At 41.4% G+C, this 22,753-nt stretch overlaps 3 protein-coding genes across 11 annotated transcripts in view; 1 reads left to right on the top strand and 2 right to left on the bottom strand.

The window, feature by feature from the left end:
* Positions 1 to 3: 3 nt before the first annotated feature.
* LOC6551115 (drebrin-like protein) lies at positions 4 to 21,729 on the bottom strand. 6 transcript variants are annotated; one of them, XR_003408047.1, is made up of 2 exons: positions 21,025 to 21,729; positions 4 to 116 (listed from the first exon to the last, which is right to left on the bottom strand). XR_003408047.1 is itself a non-coding variant. In XM_026981986.1 (2 exons), the coding sequence occupies exon 2, from the start codon at positions 11,566 to 11,568 to the stop codon at positions 10,327 to 10,329; it is 1,242 nt and encodes a 413-aa protein (XP_026837787.1). In that variant the 5' UTR covers positions 11,569 to 11,899; positions 21,114 to 21,345; the 3' UTR covers positions 10,174 to 10,326. The 6 variants fall into 6 exon arrangements, 4 of the variants coding, with proteins under 4 accessions (XP_026837787.1, XP_026837786.1, XP_026837785.1 ...); XM_026981986.1 differs by lacking the exon at positions 4 to 116 and adding an exon at positions 10,174 to 11,899 and having other exon boundaries at positions 21,114 to 21,345; XM_026981985.1 differs by lacking the exon at positions 4 to 116 and adding an exon at positions 10,174 to 11,899 and having other exon boundaries at positions 20,707 to 21,341.
* LOC6551116 (eukaryotic translation initiation factor 3 subunit A) lies at positions 4,562 to 6,764 on the top strand. The gene is made up of 2 exons (XM_001976904.3): positions 4,562 to 5,343; positions 5,470 to 6,764. Exons 1-2 carry the CDS (start codon positions 4,750 to 4,752, stop codon positions 6,616 to 6,618), a joined length of 1,743 nt encoding a protein of 580 aa, XP_001976940.1. The 5' UTR covers positions 4,562 to 4,749; the 3' UTR covers positions 6,619 to 6,764.
* Positions 21,730 to 22,295: 566 nt separating the features above from the next.
* Positions 22,296 to 22,753, bottom strand: part of LOC113564502 (neurobeachin-like) — a 76,145-nt gene continuing 75,687 nt past the window's right edge. For all 4 annotated transcript variants that reach the window (XM_026981988.1, XM_026981990.1, XM_026981989.1 and 1 more), the window contains exon 3: positions 22,296 to 22,700. In XM_026981988.1, coding sequence (XP_026837789.1) covers positions 22,644 to 22,700 — 57 coding nt within the window. In that variant the 3' untranslated portion in view covers positions 22,296 to 22,643. The remainder of the gene's footprint in view (positions 22,701 to 22,753) is intronic.

The raw sequence follows: 22,753 nt of genomic DNA, 5'->3' as shown, positions 1-22,753 counted from the left end.
GAATTTCTTGTTGTTTTGTTATGTTTTGTCGTTTAATTGCACTCAAGTTGTTTGGTTTTTCTTGTCGTGTTTATTGTATTTCTTAGTCTGTAGTCAGCAGCGCACATTTTACTCAACTGCAAGTTAATTTGGTTTAACATTGATTTTGAGATTGTTCAAGAAAAACAAGATCCCACAAAAACCAAAATCACAAAAACCAATCACACAAAAACTTTGCAATTTTATTTGCCAACGAGTAAATAATAACAAACTAGTTTAAACAAGAAAAAAAATTAAATCGGAGGAGGAGAGAATAACATGGTTATCGGTCAACGGCAGGCGAAGAACTGGAAGCTGCAGCAAAACAAGTGACCCACAAGTCACAACTACATTCCATATAAAATTTATAGCCAAGACGGAATAGGGGGAACAGAAAAATAAAGCCAGAGACAGAGAGAGAGAGAGGAGAGGGAGAGGGAGAGAAAGAAAGCATCCGGGGTTCTATGGGGACTATCAACAACCAGCAGAAAGTAGGCAACGAAAACACCATCACGAAATGAACAGAATGGGACAAGTAGAAATGAACTGCGAAATGCAAAATGTCATTGTGATGACTTTGTGGGAAGCATTTGGGCACTTTGTATACCGAAATATACGAGCATATTCCAAGAAGGCAACATGACAGTCATGTGGAGCATCAGTCACGCCCACAACTGCCATATTAGATCCACAAGCCCATGCCACCCCACCGACCCCTCGAACTTTTGACCGCTGACTGGGGACTAATAAAATTCAAGTTAAATGGTTGTTAAAAATTTATAGCAGACGCCTCGGCTTCCGTGTGCCATTTCGAAGGCATTGAGAAAATAGCAACAGCAAGGCGAACATTTTTTTTTTTTTTTTTTTGGTGGGGGGGGGGGATGGAGGTCAGAAGGCAGAGGGTCGCAGAGACGTAGTCAAAAAAAAAGTTGACAGGGGGTCTTGCCGCATTTTCCAGGCGAGCCACAAAATTTTCAGGCACGCTGTTCGCCGACATCTAAGGTAGTTACCAATAAAAATCTAGATTTATGGCATCCATTTTAATGTAACCCAATGGCTTTCCGTTATATGTGTAGAACCATAGGTTTAACATTCAATTGCATTCAGTTTTCCAGTGCGCGAATAGTCGCTTTAATTAATTAACTTCTTCGTGGCTTTACAGTATAACTGTAATATTAATGATATTACAGTATTTGTATTATCGAACAAATAATATTTCCTTGAACCCAAGAAAATCAAGTGGAAACATTTGTCGCCCGAGAAAAGGCCTCATATGTGTGAGTTTTTCGCTTCGCTTCGCTTCTTTATATTTGATATTTTTTTGTTTTGTTTTACATTTCTGGCGGCAGTTACAGTTGAAGAAAAATAAGCATACAGCTGCCTGACAGTCGGACAGCAGTCTTGGGGCTCTGGTTCCTCTGACTTTGGCCATAGCTTCTCCTATAGCTTTTCCTACAGCTCTGGCTTTGGCTTTGGCTTTGCCAGCCGTCATCCGTTGACTCTTCCGCTTCCATGGGTCCTGGGCGCTGGGAGCGTAATTTATCTGCTGGCGGAGCAGTTGTAAAAAGGGGGAATTCCGCCTGTCAACAGGAGTCCTACGTTTCGAGTCCTCTTTGGCCCTGGGTAAAATTTATGCAAACCGACGTATGGCCAACAGGATGAGCGAGTGGGGCCTGAGATATATGTATGTGTAGGTTAGGTTCCCATCCAACAAAGAGGGGTGCTCAGAGAAAAAGGGAGAGGGTGAGAGAGAGGGGGATGGGGGATGGGGGATAGAGGGAGTGGGGGTATACCCAGTGTATTAACTGCAGCTAAATCAAACTTTTGAGCCCAGTTATGAATTATTTGCCATTGTGCAGCAGGCGAAACATTCCTTTGTCACTGACTTTGTCCCTTTTTGGCAGGAAGCCGGATGGCTTTCCTTTCACCCCTCCACTTGCTCCATTTGCCACCCAGGAAAGGAAACTGCGATCCACCTGCCGAGTCATCCGAACCCCCAAGTCAATTTGAACAACATTTTGCCGCAGCTCTGGTTATACAAACAAGATTTCACATTCCGCTTCTTGGCTCCCGTTTTCTTCGAAAGGTTTCCCTAGCTTTTTCTGCCTTTCTTATTTTTCTGCCTAGCTGTGATGATTTGCCATTTGGGGCAGGATCGTTCTAGCGGCACGTAAATTGAATGGCCGGAGCCAAAAGGTTCCAGAACCTGAAGCAAACACACACAAAAATAAAAGTCTGGCAAAAATTAAGTGAAAATAATAAACCTTTCGCACACACACACAGTGGAAAAAGCCAAATGGTAAAGGAAAAGCAAAAGGGCATTACACACACGTTGACCAACGGATGTCCTGCTGCCTGATGGCATTACAGTTAATTAAAGGTGAACCGATTGCCACAGAGTCCTGCCATGCTGCACAGTGGGTTCAAGAGTCCAGTAAATTTACTTTAATTTCAATATATTCTGTACCGCAGAGTCGTTATTTGTACAGCCATTTCATACATACATATATCGTGGAAGATTTTGCGGATATTGATGTGTACCGATGGCTACAAACAGATTTTGGACTGTGATCGATGTTTATATATCTTGCAGCTGCTGCAATAAAACGACCTTTAAAGCTGGTTGTGGATAAAGAGTGATTTTATGCGAAGGAATCATTTTCAACTTATCCCATGGTGACTGTGCGCATGTGAGAGGTCCACTAGTGTGTATTTAAAAATTGTGCTGCTGCTGCTGCTGTGTGTGTGTGTGTGTGTGTAGGGGGGGAGACATGGCAAACTGGAAACTTTGCAAATGAATGGCAAGGCATTGGAAATAATGAGCCGTATTTACATTTCAAAGCGCTCGCACAGGCAAGAGCTGTAAAAGTTTTTAGCCTCCCCAACGGACTACGGGTCAAAATCAGTTACGGAACTCTGAAATGGAGAAGGATTGCGAGAAAATAGGAATAAGCCCATGAAGGCTGTAGTAGTACTCGTAGTAGTATTAGTGGTAGTTGTAGCATTACATACACACCCACCCACACACACAAACGCACAGATGGAGCCTGGTAAATCTCCTCCAGAGTTGTGGGGAGTAAATTGCGAAAGCTTTCGGTGGCAGGATTGCATACAATTTGTTTTATGGCCATGGCGTGCGCATTAAACGCGCACTTAATCACACGCAATGGGCGTGGTCGTCCGCCCACCGTCGTCGTCTATGGCGACAAATCAAATTGATTTCGCTTGTGCTGGCTCGCCCGCTACCCTTACCCAATTTTTTCTCCCTGTTTGCCCCTTTTGCTCCTTTTGTTGTATTACTTTGCGCCTTATTAAATCACTTTTATTGCCATTGAAATGTGAGAAAAGTCTGGCGGAGGCGATGCTGCCATATGTATGTACATAATATGATTTTTAGCTGCCCACCAAAAAATAATTCATATTTATGGCAAAAACTTATCGCTCAGCTCGATGTGGTAAACATCGGTTTATTGATGTCTGCCAAAGAGGAGTATACTATATTTCGGCTGGAATCCACTGGCGATGTGGTCAGAGGTGGTCGCAGTTGGTTGTCCATAGTGAAGCAACCATTTGACCCATCGGCATCTCGAGTATTGAGTATCGAGTTGCGGAGTAGATGTCTCTCTGTGCGCCCGACAACAACCGCCACACAAATAGACAAGACAAACACTACGCACTGGATATTGAGTTAATTGTTGGTTTCGGGTTCTGTCTCAGCATTCGTCATACGACTCTTTCGACCATGATTGAACTTGAATTTCGTCAGTATCGAGTGGACAAAAGACTCTGTTATTTAAGTTGTGTGCCAAAATTTAGCAGAACTTGAACCAAAAAAATCATTTTCAATCAGTTTGGGCAAGGGGCTGCTTAAAACCCAGCATGTTGAACCCCCATTATCCTTTTTCCACCAGCCGAATCTACAGGCAACAGCAAGGTTTTCACAAAAAAATTTAAAAAAATTAAAAAAAAAACCACCGACCCCTATATTCAGGCACAGCGTTTCAGCGAGGCGTGTAATTAAATTTTCATGCCCCTACCTGGGGTTGAATTTTGAAGGGAGTGGAGGCGGTGGGGCAGGCAGAATGTGGGAGTGGCACATACAAAGAATGCAAATTCTCGGGGCTATTTCAAAATGCAAGCATCAACGCCTTCGAATGCAGCCAAAGCAGGCGGAAGTAAATGCAGTAGCATTTACCTTTTTTCTCCAACTAGTTTTCCATATTTCCACTCCCCACACTGGCATATCTCCCTTCAATTTCCCTCTAGTTTTTCCTTCTCACCTGCCCCACTCGACAAAAACGACACTCAAGTGGTCAGGTGCTAACAAGTAGGTGCAGCGTACATGAGCATTTTTAATTTTGGGCTACTTAACTGTATGTTAAACCTGAATTATTAAAGGAACCCTATGATTATTTAATACACAAGAGGATTCGAAATGGACATGTGCTCCCACATGCCCAACAAATACCCTGTAATACAGCTATTCCCAGCATGCTTTGAACGCATGCCGATTTAACCTGCCAGATTCGATTGGATAAACAAACGATACAAACGAAACAAGCAAACAAGACAACAGCCTTCGAGCAATAACACAAACAGACGACAACAACTGAACAAAGGAACAAACCCAACCAAACAGCTAAGGGAGAAATTTGCTATTGCAATTTTCCCCCTCCCCGCGGCCATTCAATAATTTCAAACTCGATATACATACATAGAATTCTATTCAAGATGCCGATGGTGATGTCATGTCGTTCGCGAGCTGCTATGAAACTGCATGCGGACTGCTATGATCGACTTAAGAAACCTATTCATCTGGACACGCCAACAATATCAGCGGTCGATGAGAAGCCGACGTGTGGGGTACGCAGAGATAGGCCCGTAAAGCCCAAGGTTCCGAGGCGACCATTGCCTCCTGGCACTAGGCTGCCCAATCCACAAAATATACCTGGACAGCCGGTACGTTCGACGGTGGGTGGCGGAAAAGCGCCACCCCGAGCCCGCAGATACGACGGAGCCAAGGCCACGTTCTTTCACATCAAGGGCCAATCGTGGGAGTCCAAGGGCTATGCGGAGCTCTCGCAAGGCGAACTGGATCGCATGAGGGCCTCGAGGCCGCGGACCACCGAGGAGCGTCGGGCGGAACAGGATCGCCGGATGGAGGAGCAGCAATATCATACGGCCGAAGCGGAACGTATGCGCAATTATTTCCATGACATCGACGAGCAGCGCAGGGAAAGGGAACGCGAAACCCAGAAGAGAGACGATGACGAGGCCGATGAGGATGTGAATGAGGAGCGGCGAGTGGAGGCCAAAAGATTGCAGGTACTGTAGCTGGTGCGATAAAACCGTCAAATATGTTGGTAAACGATATGTTCGACGGTATATCGCAGAGTACAACATGTTATTCCATAAACAATACATTACAATCGCTCAACCCCCACATTTTAGGTTCTTCATCGCGCCTTGGATGCCAAATATGAGACAGATGTGCGAGTGAAAGACGCCACGCGTGCGATATCCGAGGCCAAATGCAGTGCCATGTGGACGGCTCAGATTCAGGAAAGAAAACTCCTCAATCGCATCCAGCTCGATCACGATGAGGAGATGGCCCTCAAGAATCGGGACTACAACAATGCCAAATGGGGTACGGTCGAGCAGCATGATCAGGCCGAAGAGGAAAGACGCCGGCAATTTGGTAACGCTGTGCGTGAGCAAATTAGTGACCGCGAAAAGTTGCGTTTCCTTGCCCAAGATCGTCTGCGAATGGAGGCGAAAGACTTGCGTGCCGCCATCGATGAGTATAAAAAGGCTGAATTGGCAGAAGGAGAAATGCGATCACGCCGCAAGTTGGCCTACAGAGATGAGCTCAATAAGTACACCAATTTGCATCGCAATTTCGTACGGATGATGTGTGAGCAGGATCAAAGGGATGAGAACAGAGCCTTCGAGTATCTCAAGCTCAAGGAGCAGCAATTGAAACAACAGAGGGCGGAACGTGAGGCCATCGCGGCGGATGAGAAACGCAAACGGGATGTCCTGTTTGCGGTGGGCCAAAAGATTCTCGATGCCAAGGATAATCGCGAGGAGATGCATTTCCTCGCAGAGCACGAACGCCTCGAAAGGAAGTACAGAGAAAACGAACGTAAGGCAGCCGAAAAGGAGCGCAAAATGGCTGCCGAACTCAAGCGGGCCAATATGGAGCAAATGGAGCGTCTAAGCCAAATGAAGGCCTGCTATTACGTGCAGCGTGAACGCGAGCTGAAGGAGATGATCGAGTATCGAAAGAAGCACGAGGAGCAAATGAAGCGCGAGGCCGAAGAGCAGGCCATCAAGAAGGCTTGTCTGCGCTCCAGTGTCTCGTGCCAAATTGAGGAGCGGGAAAAGACACGTCGCCGCGAACTGGAGGACGAACATTTGGCCTTTGAAAGGGAGAGGGCAGCCGAGGCGCAGCGACAAAAGGAAATCGATACGGTGATCACAGTCAAGCTGGATGATCTGCAAAAGCGAGGCTGTCTGCCCAATTTGGCGGTGCGATCGCTGAAAGGTCGTGTCGCCAATGCTGACAACAAAAAGAAGCTGGGCGCTGAATTTACATAGATAAATCCATTTGCTAATGCCTCCTATATACACACAGAATCACACGCACACACACACACACACACACAAACTCAAGTTGACAATGGCATAGATGATGACTTTTCAAGCTCGGCGGAATTAAAACTTGCAGCACATATATATGCATATATACCACCCTGTGGTGGAAACTTTTCTGTGTATTCCCCGCATTTTTGTTTGCTGTCAATTCAACAAGTTAAAAGTGCAGACCGCAGACAGAAAGATATATAGACTGGCACTCATTAAGCCGCAGCTGATAGAGCAAACAAAGTTTTTATATCGCTCCGCTCACTCCGCACATGAATTAAATATGCACACACGTTTCGGTATTCTGTGCAACTGAAAGTCAACTTTATCCTGTCGCATTTGCAGCTGCAAAAATAATTAGCCACACAAGTAATAAAAAAAAAGATAAAATGGATTGAAAAGCAGCTGGGCAGAGGTGGAACTCTTTTATTGCAGCGAAATTATAATCGGTGTATAATCTAAGGATTCCGGGTATTTTTGCTGACTATTAAGTTGAGAAATTCCATATTATATTTGAATGTATTTTAATCAACAGATAACGATAAAAACTAAACGAAACAGGCAGCGAAATCGAGTATAAATCACAAAAGAGGCGCCCCAGCCACGCCTTCTCGCACAAAGCTATCAATTCTGTAAAGTCAAAGAACAGAACGCTGAGATTAATTGAGTTGGATAAATTTCGCCGGGCTAATACGTCTTTGGGAATTAACCCACGATAGATGAGTGGGGGTAAAACGCGCACACAGGCAGACACACACAGACACACTAGGATTAGAGTAAATTAAGTTGAGTTTAAGTAGAGAGCATTTGTTTCACTTAAATTTGCTTAAAGCGAAAATTAATTTCACTCGGACGACTATTGATTCGATTTTGTGAATTTTCGCAAGACACTGCGGTCACGAATGGGTTAAGCTGACCATGACTGCATGGCTGTGGGTCATCCATCCTCATAGCGTCGGTCGGCAGCGGGTTAATGATGCAGAAGAATATTGCCCTTGAATGAACCAATACCAAACAAAAAGGCCGAGATGAATGTGTTTCTGGGCTAGCAGAAATGGCTTAAATACTTGCCATGATGCAGCATTTATAGAAAATATTCACACACAGACACACCCACACGCATACTCCCACATGTACCACAGCATACACACAATATAATTGCCAGTTCCTGCCTGTCGAACACAAAACCAAAATCATATCATACTTTTCTGCGCTTTCCGTACAAATATACAGCTATGGGCGTAATAATAACGCTTATTAAAATCACTCAAGAGTCCTAAGCATTCAAGTAAAATTAGAAAAATATATCGACAACTAGCTTCATAAAATACTTCGGACTATAATACTTTTAACACGACTTAATATTCCCATCTTGTGACCTATTATGCTGAACGCATATGTATATTTGTTAAATGTGGAGTACATATACATATATGCACACGCACAAGCACACATACGTAGGCAATTGGAAAGAGGGTAGCTGTGTGTGAGTGTGTGCTTGGTAAAAACAAACAATAGTAAAACTGATTAAGTCGGGGAAAACCACATCAAGCTAAACGATGATGAAGAAAAGACCAAAAGATTACGAACGTTGAACGTTGAACGCTAGGCACAAAAGGGAGAGACAAATGGTTGCAAGGAGGGAAAAGGGGAGTGGCAGTGGAGAAAGAGGAGAAGAAAATAAAGGCATGGAGATGAGGAAGAACATGGGGGGAAAGTTAACTTGATGCGGGCCAAGGATAGACAAACACACATGGTCACTGGAGATGAAAACGAGGTCCAAGGAAATAAAAGAATACAACAAGAAAATTCTACCACATATCGAATAATTGAAAGGATATATGTACATATGTATGTACATATATATACATACATTTATATAGGGCAGATAGGGAGTCTGCTGCGACAATTTGTAAGATATGATAGTAATGTTCTACAGCTTTTCTTCATTTCTTTCCCTGTCTGCCCTTTTTCCCTCCCATTTAATTTTTTTTTTCATTTTTCCTCCCAACAATGACAGCAAAATTAGTCATTGTCCTCGTCTTCAGCTCCCGTAATTTGCATATATGTGAGAGCGTCTGGCTGTGGCTGTGTCTATGTGTTTCGCCAGTCCTGACAATTATGTACAATTTACTTTGCATAACACTCGAAAGCAGAGGTTTAAAAGCCAGGCCAGGAATGAGGAGACCGGGAGGACAGAAACCTGGCTAAAGCCAACTAGTTAGCATATTTGTTGTTCCAGTCCCTCAAGTGGTTAAAACCCAGAGAATTCTCCCAGGGAAAAGCCAACAAAAAAGGGAAAAGAGAACAAAAAAAAAAGAAGAAACTAGGAATTGTAGGGCGAAAAAGCAGAAACTGAAACTAGAAAAATTAAAGCGAAGTTAAACCAACAATCTAAACAAAAGTAAAAAGTTTCGAGAGGACCAACCACATGGAAGGGCCGGAATTTTAAACTGTGCGCCCCTTCTCCTTCTCTCTCAATGAGCAAATACACCAAAATCCGAACCCAAAAACAGGAAATAAAAAAATAAAAACCATATAAAGTAATATATGCAAGAATCTGTATGTTTAAGTAGTTTTGGATGTAACCTTACTAGTACTCTTTGCACACCACACCTGTGCGATTGTGTTGAGTGGCTTCGCCGCTGCAAAAAGTTTGGAATTATTAGAGCCTGTCTTAGCAATGCAGAGAGAGAAAAAAACGGGTGACAAATTGACGGTGGCTTATGTGTGTTAGTGTGTGTGTGTCTGAGCGATAGAGATAGAGAAAGAGGAAGAGAGAGAGAGTGGGGTTGAGTTGAATTTTTGGGTGTTATGTGGTGGACTATGAAGAAAAATTACGTGATTTACGTACAAAAAGGTGGGCGGGTGCAAGTTCTTGTCTTGTTAGGTGAGTGAAAGAAATGTTATTGAGGTACGAAGTTAAAAAAGGGTGCAGATTGGTGAAAAATATGAGCACTTCTTTCAGCAAGTTTGGCTATTAGTATATCATTTTATCGATTACTTGGCGTGGGAGGCAACCTTTTTATCGTGATGTATGCGGAATATAATTAGGTTTAATCAATGTGAGATTAGACTAAAGGTGAACAGTGCAAGCCGAAGACCAAACCAGTCGTGAAGGGTGAGGGGTATAAAGAACAGGTGAGAAACAGTGAATATTGGCAAGTGAGAAAACCAAAAAGGCGAAAAACAATAATGTTCGAGATATGCTGTGCAAAATATTTTTTGAAAAGTTCTCAATAATTTTTTTTTTATCTATTTGTTGTGTCGGTTTTTGCTTCTTGGTTTGGGTTTCCTTTCTTTCTTTTTTTTTTGTTCTTGTGTTTTTTGTTTCTTTTCAGCTGGTTGGCTTATGGTTTTTGACTTTTTGCTAACCTTGTGTGGGGTGTTTCGCTTTGGGCAATTTTGTGATTTTGGTTGCATTTGGTTCGATTGTTGGTGAGCGGAATTTGAAAACTGATTTTGCATTTATTTCGATTTGATTTGGCTTCGATTTTTGATTTGGCGATTTTCGATTCTCGATTTTGATTGATTTTGTATTTTGGTTTCAGTATACATATACATATATTGATCGATTGAAGTGCAATATGGTGAAGGGCTGTACAGGTATGAGAGCTGAGATATCGAATTGAGTTTTGAGTAGTGATCTGATCTGAATCTGAATTAGAACTTTTCCGATATGCTATAGATGCGCTTAACGCTAACGCACTTGCGTCGCAGTCGCTCGCACTCGATTTCCCTGAAGTCTGCGTGAGAATTGGCGCCCAACGATGTCGCCTGTCCCGAAATGCTGAGATGGTGGTGATGATGATGCTCTTGTCCGGTGGCGATGTCGTCAATGGCGATGTGATGAATCCTGGTTAACTGTTGTCGAGTGGCGGCACAAATATCCGGCTCACTGGTTGCTCCTCCCACGTAAGAGTGCTGCTCCTCCCGATCCTCCTGCTCTTCGTTTTGTTCCTCCTCCTCCTCGTCGTCCTCTTCTTCAGCTGGAGAATACTGCTGCTCTTCGGATTCTGCTAGATCGTCCAAAGTCTCTGCCAGATACTGTATCTGCTCTTCCTCGCACTGAGGGCACTGTGGCTCTTCGATTAATTTTCTTGGCTGATACTTTATTGGCTGGGATCTCTGATTCTGACTTATAATGGCCCTCTTAAGCTCCACAAATAGTGGTGATGAGGGTTGCAGTTGCAGTGGTGGAACCACAACAGCCGGTTGTCCCGGCTGATCGAAGAGACTGGATGGTATCTCACCGCCAGCTGGTAGGGGTTGACTTGTTATAACAGCCGCTGCTCCAAGGACACTATGATGATGCCCTGAACCGGCTCCAGCCTCTGGATGTATGCGATTATCCGAGTTGGTCGATGAGAACTTGGAGAGTAGCGATCTTGAGCTGACCTTGTTCTTCAGCTGCTGCTGCTGTAGATAGTAATAGTCGCGCGGCAGGGAGTTCGTGGCATGCAACGGATCCTCCGGATCGTAGTAGCCCAAGGCGGCGGGACGAAACAGGCCAGGAGTACTCAGCGAATGCTGTTGGTTTTGGTTGGATTGCGACTGGGACTGCGATTGCGATTGAGACTGCGATTGCGATTCTTGATCGTATGAATCACTTATAACGCTGGCCGTGGAGGCGGTGGGCGTGGTCGTGCTGCCCAACGTCGACTGCGAACCGGCGGCAGCGGCCGCGGCTGCGGCGGCAGCGGCAAATTGAGCGCCTAGCAATGGCGTCAATCCCGCCAGGAATTGTTCCTGCTGCTGCTGCTGGCGCTGTTCGTCGAGTTCGCGGCGATAAGCTTCGATTTGATCGCTGGGCGATGGGGTATTACTGTGGATGCAGCCCTGAAAGAAATCCAATGCCTCGTACAGGATGAAACACAGGCCCAGGACGAGGAATGTCTCCATCATAAGCAGCAGCTGGTAGCCATTTAAATGTTTGCCGAGCGGAAACGGAACGAAACGGAACGGAACGAAACGGAAACGACTGGGTTAAGGCGAACGTAGAACGTGGCCCAAAAAAAAACGTAACGAAACGGAACGGAAGTGAACGCGCGATACCGATTAAAACTGAACGGAACCCTTTTTTACTCGATTTCAATTTCGTCTCTTGGCTTTCGCTTTATTTTCAACACTTTGGCACTTCATTTTTCCTCATTTGGCTTCTCTTTTGTGTCGGTTTTTTTCTCGGTTTTTTGTTTTTTATTTTTTGTTTTGTCTAGAGGTTGGTCTTTATCCTCGACTGGAAGTGAAATTGAAACCGAAGCGGTTCCTTTGTTATTCAATGCAAATTAATTTCGAATTTGTTTGTCGTTTGTTTTGTCGGTTTTCTTTCGCCTTTTGCGCACTTTTCATTTGCATAAATTAAATACCTAATTTATATATATATTTACATATATATATAATTTTTGATTGATTTAAAGATTTTAGGTGCTTTTAGTTGTATTTTATGAAATAGACAGGCAAACGCACATACATTGACTCATACACATACCAGTACATTTACGTATATATATATATATATATATGTATATATAAATACACAAAATTCATTTAAAGTATATACTACTTGTATAAATAATTATTTACAGCGGATCTGGCAACAGCAGAAAAGCAGATAGTGGACCAAAGTTCTAGCTTAGTTGTTTTCGTTTTTTTTTATGTTTTTTGTGCTTTGTGCGTGTGAGTGAAAAGTTTGCAATGGCTTTTTTGGCATCGGTGTGAGTGTGCTAAAATTTCGAATTCATAAAAGAAACATAAAAGTCGAGACCTCGAGGGAGTGTCAGCTCCATAGAACAACTCGTAAAGCCCTCAAAAATAAATGACACAGATCTACTTTTTAAATCAATGATAAGGGACGACACAAAAAAAGTTAGGAATACTCAAAGGAACAAATAGTTAACCATTCAAAACTCTATCTCTCTCGCTATCCGACTTTTAAGGCTAAGCTTTTGCCTAAAAAATCCGATGAATTATTGAAGATAACCAATGGAACCTGGTCGGACTCCACTCGACTCGGTTCGTTTCTCAATTCAATCGATAAGTTACCCCGAAGAGCCAATTCAAGCTGTCTGGCAACTGAATGTGCATAAGTGTGAGTTATTTCATACTCAAACTCATGTCTTATTCATGGTGAAATTTGAGTTCGGAGTAAGATAAAATATGCTTGTTTATGCATTGAACATGTTGCACTATTTGTGCTAGGATATTGTTGGGCTTTTCCCCAGATCACTCTGTGAAACTGTTTACATTCGAGATTTTGTTGCACTTTTAATGGTCAAAACATCAAACAAATTCGCATGCTTTTTCTTTTGTTTGCCAGTTGCCAGTCGAATGGTTTTTGGACTCCCCGCTGTCATTATTATAACGATTACTATTGGGATTGTCCGAGGACTGTCATGCAGTTGAAATATTTCGCATATTTAATAAACTGACAGCCATGAAAATGGAATTGAATGGGCATAAACTCCAATGTAAACAACTTTATTGGCTAACGCGAAGTGACCGTGCCCATACCCATGCCCTTCTGTGAGGCTAAAGTTTCAATTGAATCTGTTCAATATAACTCCGATGAATATTTACAGGCATTTAACTGACATCAAAGTCATAATAATCATAAAAATCAACGAAAAATGTACGAATAATAATCATAAAAACATTTTCGTGTGGTTTTACACTGCTTCCCCCTTTTTTCCTTTGAGACCGACAGTGGGGCAATGATGCGGAAAAGGGCAAAACAGAAGTCAGGTTCGCAATCTCATTCTATTTTTTTTCCCCTTTTTCTAACCCCCAGTAATACACCGTGACCAATCCCCTATCCGAAAATTCCGGCTGCCCATCAAAATGCACAACGTGTCGTTATTTATGCCCAACCCTGTTCTTAAATCCTCTTTCTAACCACTTGGGCTTAACCCTTAGCATGACAAAGCGGACCTCGGGACCCAAATGGACCCCCAAAGCGGAGGACAAAACACAGGAGAATGCATAAGCCGCGAAACGAATTGAGGCGGCCAAACAGGATATACGAAATAAAGCAGTTTATTTAAGGCATGACACCGAAAAAAATGGCTTTTAACTTTGGGATTTTTTCTTAACCCGGTTCAAACAGCGAATCTTAATAAATCATTAGTTACAAAATTGAAAAGAAAATACAAATTTTTTAATACCAATGTAAGCAATTTAAACACCGTAATCTATGTCACGTTTAATATCAGAAAAAAGCTGCACAAATTAAAAGCTCAACTTTTAACAGTAAAAACTCAGCGTATTCATTAGCTATACGCCCCAATAAATTACGGAAGACGGACAGCTCAAACCGAAAATTCATTCTGCTCAATTTGCTACAAAAAAAAAAACTTTCTCGTCCGATTTGTTTTGATTTCTGATGTCGAGGCACTCTCTAATTAAATTTTTAATGTGTGTCTGTGGGGGTATAAGACAGATGGGGAAAAAGGGAAAAACTTTTCCGGCTGCTGCTGCTGTTGCTATTGCTGCTTGGAAAACTTCAAACAAATTCCAAGTAATTGCACATTGAAATTGACAGGGACAGCAGGATAGAGAAAGAGGGAGAGAAAAGAGTCTGGGAGAGTGGAACGCAGACGGCTGTGAAGGGTAAGACAGAGACGAGGTACAAAACTGCAGTCTATGGGCCAAGTTAACGGCACATTGTTATGCCCACGTTCAACTTTACATGGCCCATAGTCAGTGCAAAGTTAGTCCCCAGCAACAGAAACAACAACATGCTAACGAGGGACATACACAAATATATAGAAAGTGCGAGAGAGATGTCTATTGGGCGAGTGAAAGAGAAGGATGGGGGGAGAGGGTGCTGCCTGAACGAGTGCAGCTTAAAATTGTTATCAACAATTTAATCATTGAAAACCATTAAAAAGCTAACAACAAGAAACTTTCCCTTCTCCCCGTTTTTCCGTGATTTTTCCAACAGTTTTTCCTCAATTTTTCCCCTTTTTTTTGTTGCTTTAATTGCTGTACACAATGCAGCTGTGATTATGGTCACCAGAAGTGGGGAAGCGAGACAGCAGATGCGCAAGAAAGAGAGAAACGCAGGAGAGAGGGACACGAGATCCATTAATTTCATTTCGCTATTTTTCTCAAACGTTTTTTTTTTGCGTTTTGTCTTTGTTTTTATTTTTTCTTTTTATAAAATTAAATTCCACAGTTGGTGCAATTTCTCCTACGTGGCCTTTAATTAGAAAAGGCTGGCAGAGGGATGCCATTACATCTGCGTCAGTCATTTGTTTTCGTCACACACGAGTTCATGTCATGGTCAACACATGCGAAGACAACAAACAAAATGAAAATGCGGAAAAGCACACAATTGAAGAAAGACGCATTCCAAGTTCTCTAGGCGCATGACAACAATTTCAAGTAATTTAAGCTGTTCTACTACCTTTACGTTAAATTTGTCATGTGTATTGTCTTTAACTTTTGTAAGCAATGCATTTTCCAAAATTACAGATAGCTCCCAACATCTACAGTTTTCCAAACCTAGTGTGCTCTTTTTTCTTCTTCTTTATTTTATATAAATTCCCCAGCCGTGGAGATTATTGTAGAGCCTGCCTGTGGACACTCTGCATTGAAGGTTATATATTTCAACGGCAACTGTCACGCTGCTGGAATTCAGCTACAGCATTTTTCTTGGATGCTGTTGTCGTTGTTGGCTGTTGGAGGCACTTCATTGTGCGGCCAAAAGGGGGAGGAGGTGGGGCAAATTGTTGTTGTAGCAGTGGTGGCAGGAATACAGGGGTCGGCAAAGGGCTGGCAGCAAAAGTAAACCAACATAAGTGTTGCGTCGTTCGTTCGCTTTATTGTTGTGTGTTGTGGAAACCGGATGCAGCACATGGACCGAGACTCGGACCTCAGCAGGTCATGTTAACTAACCTCCTTTTGGAACCCCTGACCCAACCAAGCCACCCAACCTCCCAACCATCCAACCATCCGACCATCCAACCATCCAACCATCCAACCAACGAACGAACCAGTCGACCCCTGCACCTTCTGCTGCTGCTGTAGCATCCCTCTCAGTTTTGTCCTTGTGCCGCCTGCCTGTGCAACATAAATTTTTAAAACGCTTGCCACTGCGGCTTGTCAACTGCAGCAACCTTGCCCTTGTTGCTTGCCACGCCCTCCAAAGCGACCACCGCCCCCAAAGGGCCAGCAATTGTGACAATTTTAAAACAATTACACACAACAAACTCAATGAGCAGCACAAAAACGAACATAAATTGACCAACCGTACAGAGAAACAGAACACTAGTTCCAGTGGCCGAGTTAACAATTTGTGCAATCCGCATTCACGAGCTGACCGCAAAAACCAACGGAAACATGAGATCATTATGCCACGCACTTCGCGGTCAACATCACGAGTACATATCCAGCATATCTCTGATGAATTTGGTTTGCTTTTGGAATGGTTTGCGTCGAGTGTCAATTCACTCAATCAAATTAACTGGCAATGGTAAATCAATTCGGGAGTGTCATTAATAAAGATCATGTCGTAACATTGAGTTGCATTAAATAATCAACGCAACTGCCACAGCAATTTAAGACTCATTTTAAATGTAATGATATGGGGTATCTTAACTATTAAATAAATGCTGTAAGAAGAGTTGTGTTTTCAGTTTCAACATATGTACAACATACAGTGCATTGCTGTTGGCATTCTCGTATATCAAAGAGAAATGCTGAATACATATATTTTAGAAATATCACATGTGACAAGCTCTGCTGATCTTTAATCATGAGAATCCCCAAAGAGGCGCACCGTCGAAAAACCATCCGAAAACCACTTCCATTCCAGCACTTCTCGTGCCATCTGCATATCCGTGGTGCAAAACTTTTGAAGTTTGTTTTCGTTCAATTTGCTGAGCAAACAACTGAACCATTAAGAACATCTTCAGCGGCAGACGAGCGAGTTCATCTGGAAGTGGAAGTGGATGTGGATGTGGAAGTGGAAGTAGAAGCCCGCGGCTGACGAGGATTTGCAGACTGTGGTCGTTGTGGCGGGACTTGCAAAATAATTAACCAAAAATTAAAGCGATTGCAAGCGGCAAACTTTAAGTTCAACGAATTTCTACATGCATGCTGCACTTAACCAACTCTTTTGTGTACCATCATATAATATCCTTTTGCATTCAAATTCCTTTCCATGATATTTTTAATATGCAAAGTATGCATATATGGATTTTATTTTATTTCCCATCGCCCCGGCACATGATGTTTGCTTTCAGTTTCGCATCGAAGAATGCCTTTTGTGGCTGTCTGAACCCCTTGTATTCTTCGAACTCTTCGTACTCTCCGTTCTCGGTATTCCTTTTTTTCTCCTTTTTTTTTTGCCTTCAGATGGTCATTAAAAATATGAAATTTTATGGGGGTACACACACACACACACACCGGGCACACCACTCAATGGAACACTTAAATGAATTACAGTTCTCAGCTGGGTTTTTGCATATTCCTCTTTTTTTATATTTTGTTCATCGAAATCTGTTCGAATTGAATGGCTGGCTGGATGGCCGGGTAAAAAGAAGATGGCAGGACGAAACAGATTGGAATATGTTTTTGCCCGATTCATGGGCGCCTATAATCCCAGGGAGAGACAAACTGACATTGGACCTTGGCACTCTTCGTTTGCATTCTCCTTTTCACTGCCATTTTGCTGGAAATGTGGCCTTTTACTGGCCGCCCCCCTGAAAAAATCCCTTTAATTTTTATGCTTTCAAACATAATTGTTTTCACCAGTCTGATTTTATCGCAGTATTCTGTTTGAATACGATTTTATCATATTTGTACAAGACGATAATATTAACATTATATAAAAGCAATATATCGTTGATATTTTTTCGAAGAAATAATAGTTAGAAGCAATCCAATTACCAATTTTCCCTTCCAATTGTCAGCAGACAAACCTATCGATGATAAGCACCGGGATATCCCATTGGGTATCTGACACAAAACAACAATAATGGAATAAATTTGAACTCCCACATGGCCACGCCCCCTTACAGACACACTAACACGCTCACAGTGACACACGTACACGTACGCGTATACGTACACGTAACACGCACATACAGACACACACAAACTCCATTCAATGTCAGATGGCTAGGATGTTGGCTGCATTATTTGACGGCCATTGAAAAAGTTTGCCACAAATGAAATGGCCCAAAGGAGCTGTCAAATCCGCTGCGTTATAACATTTACTATGGGTCTGCTGGGGCGTAGAAGAAGGGGGTCACAAGGGTTAAGGGTGAAAGGGCGGCCCGACAAAGCGACAAGTAAAAGTTGCACAAAAATTGACAAAACATAAATAAAATATGGCGCAAACAATAAGGAAGATTTTCGGATGGCTTTTGGGGTTGGAGAGAAAAAGACATGTGACACAAACAGATGCCAGGTGGAAATTTTTGGGTGCATAGAGGAGTGGGAATCCAGTCACAGTAACGTTAATATCACCCGATAAGTATTGACACAAGTGGTGGAGTGGAAGAGTGCCGACAAACAAACAAACAAACAAACGAAATGATGAAAGAACGCCTGGCGGCAGGGTTGCCATCGTTAGCATCGAGCAAGCCAACTGCCAGAGTTGCCATCGTTATATATATCCAATTGCCATTTTACAATGATGACGTAATTGATTTTTAAGCAAATACAAATACACTTTGTCAGAGAAAAGAGAAAAGGGCAGAGTGGGGAAAAAGAGCGGAATAAGAAAAGATTTCCAAATAAATAAAGCGAAACGTGCAAACATCGATGACGACGAGTGCTTGTTGAAAACCTTAGCCTAGAACCGCTCACAAAAAAGGGGAAAAACGGAGAGTAAGCCCCCGAGTATATCAAGTAAAAAGCAAAGAAAGAAAACGAAGCTGTGGATTGCGATGCTCCATCTGCAAGAGGAGCTACAAGCTCCAAGAAACGTGCCACGAATGCAGGTGAAGCTCAGGTGTACGTGTGTGTTTGTGTGTGTGTGTGCGTGTGTGTGTGTGCAGCCACTTTTGAGTGCTTGCACAACGGGCACGACTTTTCTTTATTTACACTTGCTTCTTACATCAACATACACACTTACTCACTCGCAAAAGAGAAAAACCGAAAAAGGCGAAAATTTACACTTGAAAAATTACCCGTACAGAATTTCAGTATATTTTATTGAGTATTTTTCCAACGACTACAATTATTTTTATGGATATTTAAATACATTAAAATCAATTTCCAAGTACCATTTATTATAAAAGCCCAACACTTTAGTTTCAACTTCCAAAGAGAAAACCTTTGTAACTGACACATTAAAACCTTTTTGTCAGAGTGAGTGAAAAGCCAAAGTCCTGACACAATCGAGTGCAATAAAGAGAGAGAGTGGAACTTACCCCGTGAGTCCACCTCTTTATAAAGTGTCCTACCCCAACCATAATCCAAACACCTTCCAACGAAAAAGAAGAAATTTTCTGGAACGGTTTCAGGGGTCAAGCCAGAGTCCCAAAAAATCAAAGAGAAGAGGGTCATTGGGAGCTAATTTGTAGTCTTAAGCATGGATAGAATCCAATGCTTCGCTTCAACACATTTGGTAAGATTTTTCCAATGAAATAAATGTTAATATATATTTCAGCTGTCTAGGGGTCTAATCAAACGATTAAAAGTTAATTGAATACTTATTTATTATTGCCACGCCATTGCCAAACATGTGTGTAATTGAATATTGAACATTTAAAGCCAAAAAGCTTAGGCCAACAACTTCTGCCTTGAAGCTGTGCTCGTGCATAACATGCTCTATATATTTCTATATATATTTTAATATATATATGCATTTATACATATATATATATATATACGTGAGTGTTTTGTGTACGTGTATGTGCTCTGGTGCAAAAGCTTAGATTAGTCATTTGCATCTTTCACAACCAAATACCCCCCAGTCTATTGCCCCTCATTTAAGAACATAATCCACTTGCAAAATGGACTCCATTGATTGGAGCAGCAGCGACAATAGCAACAATAACCCCACAGCAACAGGAACGGCCTTAAAACAACAACAACAGCAACACCAGCTAAATCAACAACAATAATATCTATCCATAAACAATTAGTCGAACAAAAGGTTTTGCAGTCTCGAGGTATTGAATGAGTTAAATTCGCTTGGGTGCTCAATCAAAATTATTGCAGCCATAAATGGCGTTTGCAATAGTGATTATGATTCCGGGTTAAAGTCTAAAAGCCCATTCAATTGGACAAACCCGATTCAATTATGTTCACCAGTTCTATTCAATTCGATGATGAGCCGTCTTATGTGTCTCTACTTAAATTATAATCAGAACCAAGGCACACAAACGCATTTAGATTGACTTTCGGCGTTGTAAGGTTAAAGATAAATAGGCAATGATGAAATATTTTTCCACTCGAAAAATAATGAAAACCTTTTTGTTGATGATATAATAATATTTAAACCTTTAAAAAGTATAAAATTTATATAATATATTAATAATAATAATTGTTTGTATAATATTTGAAATTAAAATAAAATTCCGAATTTAAATAAAATAAAATATTATCAGCATTTAAAAAAATAATTAGAAAAAAATTCTAAAAAGGAAAAATGGTACATGTGTAGTACTTCCAACGCCCCAAAGAAAACTCGAAAAGATGCGGAAGAACGAAAAGAAGAGCCTATTTAATGATTTCTTATCGATGATGAAACTGAACATGAAGACAATGATTGTGATGATGATTTCGTTGACACACACACACACAAATACAAAACTCTGGCACACACACTGGTTGTTGTTGTTGTTGCTCTTGGTGTTTATGTGTTTGTTTTTATTGCAATTGTTATCGCTCTGCTTCTTGTTCATATTCCCCAATCCCAATTCCCGGACTTTTCCTTTAGCTCATTTCGCTGCTCTTCCTTTTTTTTTGTTTGTAATATATTTTATTGTTGTTTTTATGCTTCAGCAGACACACGCACACACACAAGCAAAGAAAACAGCAAATAAATACACGCACGCATACATCTTTCATTTATTAGCATTTGTTTACATTTTTCTTATTCATGTATATAAATTTTGTATCATGATTTTCACTTGGCACACGGCAAAGAACAATAAAAAAAATATTTAAAAAAATTTCAAGCGATGCGAATAAAAAATATTCATATTATATCTGATTGGCTTCTTTTTGTAGCACACTTTTTGGGCGCGCGTTAACAAAGTCGTCGGCGTTTTGTTCTGGTTATGTTTTTAATAATTTATATCTTGCCGAATTTTCATATATATATACATTTTGAAATTTATTCAAGTTTCTTATAGTTTATAACTTTGTATTTTTTATTTTTCATTGGTTCTTTTGTAAGACTACCTAAGTGTATCTAACTCCTTTCGCCTCTTTTCCGCATTTGCCGCTTGTTTTGCTCGTCTTTATTTCTCTTTAATTGTTATTTTTATTACTTTATCATTGCCAAAAATTTGTTTTATTTTTAATTTTTATTCGTTGATTTTGAGTTATTCTTCGTTATCTTTATTGTTGTTTTTTGGTTGGGTGTTTGTTTTTTTGTTGTTTGTTTTTTTTGTTCTGTTAACCGTGCTCGACGACCGCTTTACGCCCGTATAGAAAACAGACTGCGGCGGCCAGTAGCGAGATTTATCCCATGAAGATAAGTGCTGCAGACGAACGTTCGTTTTGCCGAGGAGAAACGAACACGCACACTCACGCACAAATAACACTCACACACATACACACACACACACACATGAATGTACGGAGAGATGGCGGGCAACATTGTGTTGTTGTGCTTTCTGTTCCATTTTCTTTTTTTTGCAAACAGTCAGCATCCGCCTTGTGTGCCTGTGTGAGTCTACGTGTGTGTGTGCTAGTGCGTGTATGCTTGTGTGCACTAATACCAATGTCGAGAGTAAAGCCGAATGGCATTTGCATCGGAAAATCTCTTCTTCGGCATTTCATCTCTTGCTCTCGCCCTCTCTATGCTTTCCCTCGTTTCTTTGCATTGATGTGGTGAAAAAGGAAAAGCTTTGGTGTTTTGATTAGGTGAAAATCGCTGGAAAATCGCGATAGACTAAGCGTTGCGATCATGTTTAGCCGGCTTAAGAGCTCTTTTGTGAATTCCCAAGACATGTAGAACGTTGTTTTGAACAAAGAAACCAACAAATTGTATATATGTACATTTCTAGTTTTGTCAAATACATTGTCTATGCCTATCAAATATTTTATTTTAAGTGGCTAGATTACGCATACATTTTAACACCCAGCATTAGAAAATATTATTAAAATATTGATTTGGCTTTTATTTTCAATTCCCCAGCTACTACTTTAGATTCTAAAGTTTAGAACCATACAAAAAAATAATCAAATAAGCCGAAAACAAAACAAACCCCTCGCCCTACCTTTAAGCAATCGTTCTCTTCGCCCATCACGCTCTCTTAATTCGGTCTCTTAATGGTTTTTGGTATGGTGGGTTCGTATTTACCTTGTATGAGAGTGAAAAGCTCCACCTAAAGCTATGCTTTTCGTCGATTTCCATACATTTTCAGGAGATGGACTGCAACAGTTACAACAGTTGAGCGCAAATTGAGAAAAAGAGATTCACCTAATGATGGCAGACTAATGGGTGGTTGGGTGGGTTTAATGGGTATTTCGAGTGGCAGTCATTAAGCACAAATAAGATGCTGTGCGTGTCTCTCTGTGTGTGTGTTGGTGTGTGTGTGTCGGTGTGCGTGAGACACTGCTCTGGACACACAGCTAATTCGAACGAAATTAGGCAAACATTTAATGAAGCAATTAGCGAAATGCCCTTTTGCTCAGTTATATCCCTAAGTTTGCCAAACTTCTGGCACTTCCGATGCACGAACTTACCACAAAAAATTATATAGTTCCCGAAAAAAAAATTGGTTTAAGGTACCCTTACACATATTCATAGATTTCCCCGGGTGAAGAAACCGCATGGAACATCAAAGAGGATTTCACTTTTGCACATCAATGTGTTCTTTTTCTGGCCAAAGAAAATTACGTTTACTCACCTGAAAAGAAACAGAGAGGGAAAAAACGTTAGATGGGTCGCAAAAAGTTTCCT

The sequence above is a fragment of the Drosophila erecta genome, unplaced genomic scaffold (genome assembly GCF_003286155.1).
Source record: "Drosophila erecta strain 14021-0224.00,06,07 unplaced genomic scaffold, DereRS2 tig00000126-arrow-pilon, whole genome shotgun sequence".
In the NCBI taxonomy this organism is placed as follows: Eukaryota; Metazoa; Arthropoda; class Insecta; order Diptera; family Drosophilidae; genus Drosophila; species Drosophila erecta.
This window is presented reverse-complemented; position numbering and strand designations above follow the sequence as displayed.

Bases quoted from the DNA above. Each gene is read 5' to 3' on its own strand.
- LOC6551115 (XM_026981986.1), bottom strand. From the start codon at position 11,568: ATGATGGAGACATTCCTCGTCCTGGGCCTGTGTTTCATCCTGTACGAG.
- LOC6551116 (XM_001976904.3), top strand. From the start codon at position 4,750: ATGCCGATGGTGATGTCATGTCGTTCGCGAGCTGCTATGAAACTGCAT. The intron at 5,344-5,469 runs GTACTGTAGCTG...CCCACATTTTAG, and splicing joins TGGAGGCCAAAAGATTGCAG to GTTCTTCATCGCGCCTTGGA.